The sequence below is a fragment of the Aethalodelphis obliquidens genome, unplaced genomic scaffold (genome assembly GCF_003676395.1).
Source record: "Aethalodelphis obliquidens isolate GAN/ISIS:26980383/991018 unplaced genomic scaffold, ASM367639v1 scaffold19, whole genome shotgun sequence".
NCBI classification, from domain to species: Eukaryota; Metazoa; Chordata; class Mammalia; order Artiodactyla; family Delphinidae; genus Aethalodelphis; species Aethalodelphis obliquidens.
In genome coordinates, this window is record NW_020837963.1 from 16600697 (window position 1) to 16613094 (window position 12398).

The 12398-nt window shown below is 35.2% G+C and overlaps 1 protein-coding gene across 6 annotated transcripts in view; it reads left to right on the forward strand.

Annotated features, from left to right (window-relative positions):
* Positions 1-12398, forward strand: part of RELCH (RAB11 binding and LisH domain, coiled-coil and HEAT repeat containing) — a 120785-nt gene that overhangs the window by 68266 nt on the left and 40121 nt on the right. For all 6 annotated transcript variants that reach the window (XR_003435293.1, XM_027118694.1, XM_027118691.1 and 3 more), the window contains exons 12-16: positions 1159-1249; positions 3989-4060; positions 8116-8256; positions 8699-8863; positions 11059-11206. Coding sequence is in view for 5 of the 6 variants with exons in the window: in XM_027118694.1 (XP_026974495.1) it covers positions 1159-1249; positions 3989-4060; positions 8116-8256; positions 8699-8863; positions 11059-11206 (617 nt within the window). In the remaining variant the exon portion in view is untranslated. The remainder of the gene's footprint in view (positions 1-1158; positions 1250-3988; positions 4061-8115; positions 8257-8698; positions 8864-11058; positions 11207-12398) is intronic.

Genomic DNA, 12398 nt, shown 5'->3' on the forward strand with positions numbered 1-12398 from the left:
CTTCTTATGGATCTTTGGACTGGGGGCCTCGGTTCCTCACTGGCTTTTGGCCAGAAGTTGCCTTTAGTTTCTAGCCACATGAAACTGTCCAACATGGCAGTGTCTTCATCAAAGCCTGCCAGCTGAGAAGGCAGAAGAGAGTGTCTAACAAGATTGATATCACAGGCTTTTGTAATCTGATCTCCTAAGTGACATACCATCACTTTGGCCATTATTCTTTTCATTAGAAGCAAATCATTGGGTCCAGTCTACACTCAAGGAGATGGGATTACTCAAGGGCATGAATATCAGGAGATGGACCTCATTAGGAGCCACGTCAGAAGCTGCCTACCAGTTATCTTGGGTGCAATACCAAAAATTCTCATTTAAGAAATATCATTTTGGGCTTCCCTGGTGGCTCAGTGGTTAAGAACCCACCTGCCAATGCAGGGGACACGGGTCGGAGCCCTGGTCCGGGAAGATCCCACATGCCACGGAGCAACTAAACCCGTGCACCGCAAGTACTGAGCCTGTGCTCTAGAGTGCGGGAGCCATGACTACTGAAGCCCTGCACCTAGAGCCCGTGCTCCGCAATAAGAGAAGCCACCGCAGTGAGAAGCCTGCGCGCCACAACGAAGAGCAGCCCCCACTCGCCGCAACTAGAGAAAGCCCATGCGCAGCAACAAAGACCCAATGCAACTAAAAATAAATAAATAAATAAGTTTAAATCAGCTATACTTCAATAAAAATTTTAAATTTTTTTAAATAAAAAAAGAAATATCATTTTACTAATATGACATCGTAGTTTTTAATTATAGAAATACTGGGAAAATAATCACTGATTGTTTTAGTAGCTAGAAACTGAAATTCATTAGAAACTGAAGCTTTAAACATATTATAATCTCAGAATGTATATGTGGGAAGTTAATTTAGGAGGTTATGAGATTCAGCTTCACACCAGTAGAGAATCCCTTCATAACATCTCTCACAAATGGTTTTGCCACTGCTGGATGGTGGCAGCCCGTCCATTGTGAAAAGTTGAATTTGTACAAAAATATTGTACAAATTGTACAAAAATATTGTACTTCATGTTAATTAGAGCTGACTCTTTTTAACCCTTTGTCCTAGTTGTGCTTTCTATGCAAATACGAATCTTTATTCATCTGTATTATCTTTCAGGCAAATGATACTGACAGGTTGTGTGGCATTTGCACGTCATGTTGGCCCAACACGTGTAGAAGCTGAACTTTTACCACAGTGTTGGGAACAGGTAAATAACTGTACTGGGTTTTCCCTAGCTATTGTATTCTAATTTATTATAAATGTTCATATTATCTTTTAAAAATGCTATTAGGAAATATGAGGGATATAAATTATGCTACTGTTTCTATAACCCAGCACAGTGATTTAATAGTCCTTAAGAAAGCTCTGGGATGCTTTGCTTTATTCGTTCTTCCAACAAATACTTAACACTATTTCCACTGCCAGGTACTGTTGTAGTCACTAGGGATACAGTGGTGAATAAAAGACAATGACATCCTAGTGGAGAGGTAAGAGTAAACAAATAAATGAAATGATGTCTTGTAATTTATAAACTATGAAGAAAAAAAAAGGTAGGCTAAGGGTTAGAGAGTGATAGGGAGTACTGTTTTAGAAAGGGTGGTCAGAGAAGGGATCTCTGAGAAAGGGATGTTTAGACAAGAATCTGAATCCAATGAGACAAAATACAAAAATTCCTGAGTTCAAGGATCTGAATCAAGTGAGATACAAAATATGAAAAATATACAAACTAATGAGTTCAAGGGAAAGCAAGAGGCTGTGTGTATATGTAGGTAGGTAGGTAGATAATAGAAATCGTATCTGTATATATTGTATACTTGTATATATTACAAGTATATACAGAATATAAAGTGTAAACCTTTGATGTAGGAGGTTTATATATATTTATATTTCAACTCACTATTTACTAAGAATACTTCTGGTTTTATGTTGAATTGTAATATTCCAGTCCTCGCTAGAACTCAGAATCTTTGACTTTCTAGATTCCATATTTAGGTCATTAAGTAACTTATTCTTCCATCTTAAAAAGATGGATTTCTTACTTATGAAGACAAATTGCATGGCCTTATTTATACTAGCTTTGTCACTTATTCTTAAGAAAAATTATTAGCCTCTGGAATATCGCTAAAGTTTATGGTCTTTTAGAATTCTGTTCCCATTTTCTTTGAGTATTCATTTTTTTCTTTAGAATTTAGTGGAGTCATATCTAGATTCATTATTTAAAAGGGAACATTATATATATCCATATTATCTCTGACAATCCATATGTCATCTAGAGATTATAGTGCATACTAATTTAGGGTTAGGCTGTAACCACTGAAAAGTCAAATTAACTTGGAAACAACATATACAACTTTGAATTTACAATTCCGTACAGTTATACATATGTATATGCAATTTTAAAATAGTTTTTTCCATTTTCTTCTTTTAACTTTTATTGAGATGTAATTCAGAGAGCATACAATTCATCTATTTAAACTGTACAATTCAGTGGTTTTTGTAGTCACAGAGCTACACAACCATCACCACAGTCAATTTTAGAAGAATTTTATCACCCCCCAAAGAAACCCCAACCCCTTGAATTGGTTCTTGTACTTCAAGATTGTTTTAGGTATTCTGGGTCCCTTGAATTTCTGTATGAATTTTAAGATCAACCTGTCAGTTTCTGCAAAGAAGCCAGCTGAAATTTTATAGGGATTGTGTTGAATCTGTAGATCAATTTGGAGAATGTTGCCATCCTAATAGCCTTTCAATCCATGAATTTTAGGATGTCTTTCCGTTTATTTAGGTCTTTTAAAATTTCTTTCAGTAATGTTTTATAGTTTTCAGAATATCACTTATGCACTTTTAAAATTTATTCCTGAGTATTTTATTCTTTTTAATACTATTGTAAATAGAATTTTTTTAATTTTCTCTTTGTTTATCGCCAATATATAGGAATACAGTTGATTGTTGTGTGTACATTTAATTTTGAGACTCATTTTGCTAGACTAAAGGAAAGTAAAATCGAAGTTTACATATTGCATACTATGACATTGAAACCATTTTGTTTTGAGGTTACTATTTCTGGATTAAATTTTATTCAGAGATGTCAGTTACCAACGTCTCTACCACCACCTCTTCTGTAACCTGAATAAACATGGTTATTGGTGATCTATCTAGCCGCCTACCTCCAGTTTGTTGCCCAATAGATTGCTACATAATTTCTTTTCTTAATTTTAGGCATCCAATACATTAATGAATTATGTCACCTTTTCATATGGGAATATGAGAACAGATACACTTCTTTTCCAGTCAAAGAAAGATTTATATTCTATGAAGAAGACATATGGGAACAAAACCCAGTATGTGTCATTTTTTTTGTTTTTGTTATTTTTTGTTATGGTTCAGTGTAGTCATTACAATATAGCAAAACCCCATCATCTTGCATATGCAAACAGGAATGAATTGACATCTGCTTACTTTAAAAACAAAATCATAACACCGGTCAAGGGCTCTGGTTAAATCATCGATTAATTTACGTCCTAATCCCTGAGGTAAAAAAAGAGGACTGAGGAATCATTCCTGGCACATATTGTAGACTGTATCAGTAAATATCTAGAAGCTGGGTTTTCCAAATTTAAAAATATACTAATGCTGCTAGAGAAGGAGAAGGTTGCTCCTGACATCCTAAGGAAAGCTTAGTCTTGGGCAAGCCCACAATCTCTAGACACCTTGCCATATTTTCATCTTTGCTTTATCTTCTTTCTCTTTAACAGGTAACCCCTCTGACCTCATTTTTTAGGCTCTCCCTGATTCCCTTAATCCTGATCCAGGTATAGGGATCCCCGAAGTGGAAAAGAAAGAAGCTTTATTGCATTCCTAACAGGATTTATGGTGAAAAATAATTCTCTATTGGAGAAAGGGAGGGTATGTTGTTTATGCTTGATTTATTTATTTTTTACTCTAGATTAATCACAAATACCCAGAAAGAAGATTGCTTGTGGCGGAATCTTGTGGAGCACTGGCACCTTACCTTCCTGTAAGAATTGTAATTTTTTCTTAAAAACCTTTTTCTTCCTTTTGTAACAATAGAGAAACCTTTTTTTCAGGTGTCTAATTATACAGTTGAATCCAAATTCTGTCCTAACAAAGGAAAAAGATGAGCCAAAAAGAGAAGGCTCACATTGACACCATATGGCACTGCAGACAGATAGGTACATTAACCATTGATTTTGCATGAGTATAAATATATTAAACCTCATCAGCAATTCTCAAAGTGTGGTCTGAGGACCCTGGGGGTCCCATGAGATGAAAATTATTTTCATGAGAATATTGAAACATTTTTTGACTTTTTCTCTGTGTTGACATTTACACTGTTAGTGCAAAAGCTGTAATGGGCAACAATGCCAGTGCATTAGCACTGATCAAGGCAGTGACACCCAAATAGACAGATAATGATTGTATTCTTCACTGCCATGCACTCGCAGAAAAAGTCAGTTTCACTTAAAAATAAGCTTAGTGAATCAGTAAAATTATTAATTCTACTAAATTTTGACCCTAAGTATGCATCATTTTAATATTCTGTGTAATAAAATGGAAGATACTCATATCAAGCCCTTTTGCTGCATTCTGAACTATGATGGCTTTTCAGGAAAAGCACTCGAGTTGTAAGCTAAACCAGTTTTAGTTGACAGACCACTAAAAAAAGCTGTGGTTATTCAAACTTGGGATTTTGACAGACATTTTCATGAAAATGAATGAAATGGAACCTATCATTTCAAGGAAAACCAGTAGACAGCATTCATTGCCAGTGATAAAACTGGAACTTATAAGTGAGAACAAGAATTTTGGAAAACTTGTATTCACCACTGTGAGCTTGACAGCTTCTATTCTCATCAGAAGAGGCTATGAAAATACCTCTCGCTTTTTCAATTATATGTCTGTGTGAGGCCAGATTTTCTCAAATACTTCAACCAAAACAGTATAACACAGTTGAATGCTGAGCAGTTAAGAGGATCTATCTTCTTTTAAGTCAGACATCAATGAGATTTGCACAAAATATAAAACAACACCATTCTTCTCACTAATTTTTTGATTATTTTCATTAAAATTATAATTTCATTATTCATGTTAACCTTTAATGAGTTTATTGTTTTTAATGATTAATCATTTTTAATTTCTCTTATTTTATTTCTGATATGATAAATGTCAATAGATATTACCCACCCAAACAAAAGCTGTTTGAGGTGCTCATTAATTTTTAAATGACTAAAGGAATCCTGCCACCAAAAGATTGAGGACCACTGCACTGTTGTGCCCCTTTTAGGTATCTTCCCATAGGTCAAGGGCTTAGAAGGGGTAGAGAAATGAGGTGACATCAAAAATTATTTTAATTTAAACAACGATAGTTTAAAGCAGAACTTGACAAAATACAGCCTGGAACCAAATCTAGTCCACAGCCTGTTTTTATAAATAAACTTTTATTGGTACACAAGCACACCCATTTGTTGTGTATTGTCTGTGTCCGCTATCACACTGCAACAGCAGAGCTGAATAGCTGCAACAGAGACTTTTTGGCCCCAAAGCCAAGAGTATATACCATCTGGCCCATTACAGAAAGTTTGCTGACCCCTGCCTTAAAGGGTCCTTTCTGTAAGATTGTTCTTTTAAAGGGGTACAAAAATTGGAATTGTATAATACAGGAGCTGTTTATGTTGCATTTACTGTTACCTCATAATCTTTGGTGAAGAGTGAGAAACCAATAGTCAATTGTCTTTTTAAAAAGTAAAATTTTGGGGCTTCCCTGGTGGCCCAGTGGTTGAGAATCCACCTGCCAATGCAGGGGACACGGGTTCGATCCCTGGTCCAGGAAGATCCCACATGCCGCGGAGCAACAAAGCCCATGTGCCACAACTACCGAGCCTGTGCTCTGGAGCCCGCGAGCCACAACTACTGAGCCCATGTGCTGCAACTACTGAAGCCCACACGTCTAGAGCCTGTGGCCCACAACAGGAGAAGCCACCACAATGAGAAGCCCACGCACCGTAACGAAGACCCAACACAGCCAAAAATAATAAATAAAATAAATTTTAAAAATAAATAAAAATTTTGGTTTTTTATTCAGAAGAATATAAAGAATAATTCATAGTCTCACTCCCAGTAACATTTTTTTTATTTTGTTAAAAATAAATTTTCATGCAGTATAGAAAAGAATAAAATGAAAGTCAAAGACTTCCCTGACCCTAGTCATTATCCCCAAAGATTACATCTTTGGGTAATGATTTTTAATTAATACTTACAGAGAATAAAAATTTATGCATATTACCAGCTTGCATTTTTACATCCTTTAAATTTTTCTTACCCAGAATTAATTACTCTGTGTGTTAAAAGAAGCAAAATACAGAGATATTAACAGTATGTGAAATTTAAAAATGTACACAAGGGAATCTTCATTTTTAAATTTCACAAACCATTAATACCTGTGTTTCTTGCTGCTTTTAACATTTGCATTTTTAATTTTGACAGTGTTAAATTGCCCCCAACCAAGATAGCACAGATTGTACTCCTGTCAACAGTGCGTTGGAGTTCTTATCTTACCATACTTCAACTGGGCATAATCACTTTATTTTTAATGTTTGCCTATCTTTTAAGAGAAAATTATCTTATTGTTGTGATACATGAGTGAGTTTGAGCATCCTATTATTTATTGTTCCAAGACAGAGATGAACATCACATGCTATCAAAGAAGAAGGAAACTGTTCCACACTGCTCCTAGTACTAGAATGCTAAGCAGTATTAATAATGGACTTAATGTTTCCTACATGGACCTCCTTTCTTGTTCCCCACTGTAACTGGTAACAGTAAAACCTCAGTGTGGTCATGGCTTAAATGGAGTAAAGCATCCTGACTTGTCCTGTGGGTTCCCTTAGCATACTGAAACTAACTGCCACAGTTGACCTCAGGCTAGATCATTGCAAAGCAAATACCCAGCTGAAGTTTACTCACCTCTGTCCTTTTGCCTGTGCTGATATTAACCAAAAAGCCCTTTTAATACACTTTAAAAAAAATTGGGGGGAGCAATTTTAGCCTAAAGGATAAATAAACAAGGCTGTACCAAAAGGCATATTCACCGACCTAAATGTAACCAAAATTTGCTAAACTTACATATATTTTTGTCTCTAAAAGTCAAAACAAAAGCTAGGTCATTTAAAAATGTCTTTTAAGACTTTGCTTTGCATACCAGATCACACTGTAAATTTATGAAAATGATCATATCCTTTTATTTTAACTATTATATGTAAAAGTAACTTAAACAAGTTTAAAGAATTTTATAAATTTGTCAACTTACAATAATGGTACAAAAAAAGAGAAGGAAGGGCAAGAATTTGTATAACAATAACACTTTATTCTAACCTCAGACATTAATTAGGCTAAAACCATGGGGAAAAAATTGTGTGAAATTAAGACACAACAGTGGTTGACATTATATTGAATAGCATCTGAAAATATCAACACAGTTTTTTAAGCACTTTTAAAGTTTACTCTCATGTTTCATCATCCTGTTTTAATATTTTTTCTCAGTTCTTCAGAAAACAGAACACCAGGATTTTATGTTTCCACACTCCTACCCCAGGCAAATGTTTTGCTTACCAGAGTGATTTTTGTAATCCCTCCTATTGTTATGACTGTCAGTGCTCTTATCTGAGTTGTACAGGTAGTGGTAGAAGAGTCATTGTCTGTTTATAGCAGAGTGTTGACTGTTGATTGGCCAAAAGGGCACTGTAAAGGTTTGAGGGATTGACACATATTTAGTAAAAATACAAAAATATGCTGGGAGATGATTAATACCAAGTTCAGGGTAGATGTTATCTTTAGAGAGGGAGTTGGAGGAAGGGGGAGAGGGTGGAGAAGAGTGATATTTCAGCTGTATCTCTAATGTCTTATGTCTTTCAAAAATGAGGACTTGAAGCAAACATAGCAACATGTTAATATATATTTAATCTAGATTTTGAATACATGGATATCTCATTATTTTCTATCCTTTTCTGCTGCTAGTGTAAATAAATAGTAAAACATGTTCCTGTTTATTTTCAGAAAGAAATCCGTAGCTCCTTGGTTCTTTCAATGTTGCAACAGATGTTAATGGAAGATAAGGCAGATTTGGTAAGAGAAGCTGTGATCAAAAGCCTCGGTATCATTATGGGATACATTGATGATCCAGACAAATATCAACAGGTATGTTTTTCAGAACGAATCCCATTTATTTCATTATAAAATTCCAAATAGTATAATATTCCAGATCTCTGATTCAGATATCCTATAATCTATAGTAGGGATGGCAGACGTGTCAACTTTAACCAGTTGAAGTTGGCTGCCTGGTTTCAGTTCTGCTATTTCAAGGAGGAGATGCTTTGATTCATTTATAGTATCTGACACAGCTTTCTGGCGGTAAATTGGCAACAAGCATGCCATGTTACCACCCTTTCTCTTTGGTTTTCCCATCAACGGATAAATGACATTTTTCTTTAAAGAAATTGGGAAGGATAGGATTATGAATGGTTTTCTTTCTTGCTTAAAATGTCTGCTACATGTACTGCAGTGTATATTTATTACATATTATTATGTTTTTTAGGTTTTTTTTTTTTTAATCTACATTTTGCCTATTTCCTTTTGGCAGGGTTTTGAACTGTTGCTGTCAGCCTTGGGTGACCCCTCAGAAAGAGTAGTTAGTGCAACACATCAAGTATTTTTACCAGCTTATGCTGCCTGGACTACAGAACTTGGAAATTTACAGTCTCATCTTATACCTACATTGCTGAACAAGATTGAAAAACTTCTCAGGGTAAATACTTCCTTTATTTATATAGTTAATAGAAATTTAAAAGGTGTGTTCTAAGGCATCTTGAGAGAATGTTGGGGGAACAAAGACAGAAAGTACCACTTAGCGAACATTCTAATTAACTACCTGTTAAAGACTCTGTTGGTCTGGAGCCAAGGAAGATTTGAGGAAGTTTTGCTTGACTGAAGCTAGAGGAGAAAGAGCATGGTCTGCCTTTTTTTAGCTAAAATAGCACCTTTGTGGCACTAACTCGTATACTATTCACAGTGCTACCTCTTCCTAGCCTCTTCTGAAGACTTAAATATTTTAGATAAAGTGTCAGCATCAGTTCCCAGAATGCAGAGATAACTAAAATATGAGTCTCTAAAGTTTTCTTATTTATACAGTGTCAAAATGCGTTACCTTTTTTTCACTGCAGTAGTTCACGTCCTGACTTTTTAAAGGGAACTTTCCATTCTTCCCAAGTAAAAGAATTGAAGAAAAGTTGAAGAAACAATAGAAACTTCTTGTTCTAATTTTTGTATTAAAAGTCTCTTTTAAAGTCTAGAAGAAAAACATTTCTTTAATGCGTATTGATTATGTACCATTAAGGTAGATACTTTATAAAGTATGTTATTTCATTCTTATAACCATTTGAATTATATTTTGTTTTTTGTGTGGAAACTGAGTGTTAAAGTAATTTGCTCAGGGTCCCAAAGCTGTCAAATGACAGAACCAGGATCTGATATCAGTCTCTAAAACCAAACTCTTGCCCTTTTTACCCCCAGATTTTAAAGGCTCTTAACATAATGTATTTTAACTACTCTGTAGTCTTATATGTATACACGTGTATTCATTTAATTTAAAAATTGGGCTATTTTTTCTATAAATTTCAAAATGGGTGTTAAGAAAACTATAAATAGACTATACTGAAGTACTCCTTTTTATGAAACCTAGGGAATTTTTTTAAGTATTTTTTTTTTAATATTTGCATTCCTTCTATCTGAGAATTATCCGTACCTGGTTTTTTTGTTTTTTGGGGTTTTATAAAATTTTATTTATTTATTTTTGGCTGCATTGGGTCTTCCTTGCTGCGCGCGAGCTTTTCTCTAGTTGCAGCGAGCCAGGGCTACTCTTCGTGCAGTGCGTAGGCTTCTCATTGTGGTGGCTTCTCTCGTTACGGGGCACAGGCTCTAGGCGTGCGGGCTTCAGTAGTTGCAGCACGCCGGCTCAGTAGTTGTGCCTTGCGGGCTTTAGAGCACAGGCTCTGTAGTTGTGGCACACAGGCTTAGTTGCTCCGCGGCATGTGGGAATCTTCCCGAACCAGGGCTCAAACCCGCTTCTCCTGCACTGGCAGGCAGATTCTTAACCACTGCACCACCAGGGAAGCCCTGTACCTGTTTTTTTTTTTTTAGTTCGATTTCATAACACAGCTAATTCCACATTGTTGCTAAACATAGCTGCAGTATTCAGCACACAAGGTAATTCTTACATGAAGAAATTAACTAATTTAGAACTTGATAGTAAAAAACTAACATATCTGATATTTCTGACACAGTTGTTATTTATAATATAGTAATGACATCTCAAGTGGATTTGAACAGCAATAAATGCTTTCCTCTCTAATGATTCTGTTTTTCACTTTAATATTTGGTTTCTGTGTACCATAGTGATCCTTTTACTCTTTTTTTTTTCTGTTATCTCTTTCTTTTGTTTTCTTTTGACATTTCTTCTCCTACATTTTATCTATACATTGAATTATTTTAAAGTGCTTCCAATGCTGGCAAATACAGTTGTCACCAAATCTATAAAAGAAGTTAGGAATAGCAAGTACTCCTGCTCGTTTAGCAGTTGAGCGTTTAAAATGATTCCTGTGGCTCACTTTAATTTCTTTAACCTGACTTATAAAATGTCAAAAGATAAGACCCTCTTAAAAGAAAAAGACCTTTAAAAGAAGTTCCATACAAATGAAATGACTGATGTTCACCCTAAAGTTTTCCATACAAAAGATTCTATTACTTCCACAATGCCTTAGTACTTCACATTTTCTCATACTCAGAGAAATTCAGAAAAGATTCATGGTCATCTCCATTAGGTGTGATGCTTTGAGTCTAACATACATGTCCTTAAATGTCTTATTGTTTGCCACGGAAAGGAAGAACATCATAAATACATAACTTCAGAAGTCTAAAGTTAGCTTTCACCTCCTTATATTTCAGGAAGGAGAGCACGGGCTGGATGAACATAAGCTCCACATGTATCTGTCTGCCTTGCAGTCCTTGATCCCATCTCTCTTTGCATTAGTGCTACAGAACGCACCTTTCTCCAGCAAAGCCAAGCTTCATGGTGAAGTGCCACAGATAGAAGGTACTGAACTTAAATTATGGGAGGAAGATGTAGAATATTAACAGCTTAGCTTTCCAAAGAATCGTTTCTGATTAAAAATGTAAAAGTCACTTTATATGACAGCATAATTACTAAAATGTATTATACATGTGGAACTGCATGGTCGTAGATTGTATGATATCTGGGGTGAACTATATGGCTTCATCTTTTATGGATAAGCCTCGTGGTAGTATTTTATAATATTTGTACTTTCTTTCCATTCTTAATCTAGAGCCTTTTATTATAGCCTTTTTTTCAGTGTTATAAGACAGAAATAAGCGTTTTCTTTCATTAATAGAGCTGAATTAATAGTTACCAGGACCAGTTTATGAAGCTTTTCATTTCCACTTTCTTTATATTTTTTCTTCCCCAGCTATTTCATCTTATTTTCAGTAGGGGAAGGTAAATGTAATTACTCTTTCCTGCTATGTCCTTGATAGGAATATAAGCATATGCAGCACAGTTTCTTTTTTTTCCAAAAAAAGAATATGATTTATTTTCAGAAATACATGAAATTGATAGCAAGAGCCAGTATTTTCTTAGCTCAAAGTCTAGCTAACTAGTAAGTGACCTTTGATCCATGGTACGTGGTAGCCCCACTGCACCTAACCCCCAGGATAAACGGCTACAGACAAGTTATTACTATGTATGAGATTCCTTTGCAGCTTTTTCAGATTTGTGAATTAGCCGTGTCTCTTACGGGCTTCTGATAGACAAAAGAATTATAACATTGAGAAAATCAACACACAGTGTTTTTAGAATTATAGTTTTCATGTAAAGTAAACAGGGCTACCTATAATCTTTGGGATATGAAGCAGTGTGTCCAAGAATACACAAAGCACAGCATAAAAGTGGTGTATACTGTTAGAATGCCAGTTTTACTTCGAAAATTGAGAATGGATGGGGTAGAGTTAGTTTAATATTTTTTAATGATATTGAGGAGAATGAAAATTCAAACTTTTAAGATAAATCTTCATAAAGCGCTCACAGCTGGCTACTTTAGGTTCTACCCCTTCACTCATTAAGACACTTCATCTGCCTAGGGACTTTCCTGTCTTTCTAATTCCCTCTCTTTTTCTTTCTATCTTGCTGTATTGTTCTGCTGGGGCCAGCATAACGAAGTACCATAAACTTAGTACTTTAACAGCAGATATTTATTGTTTAACAGTTCTGA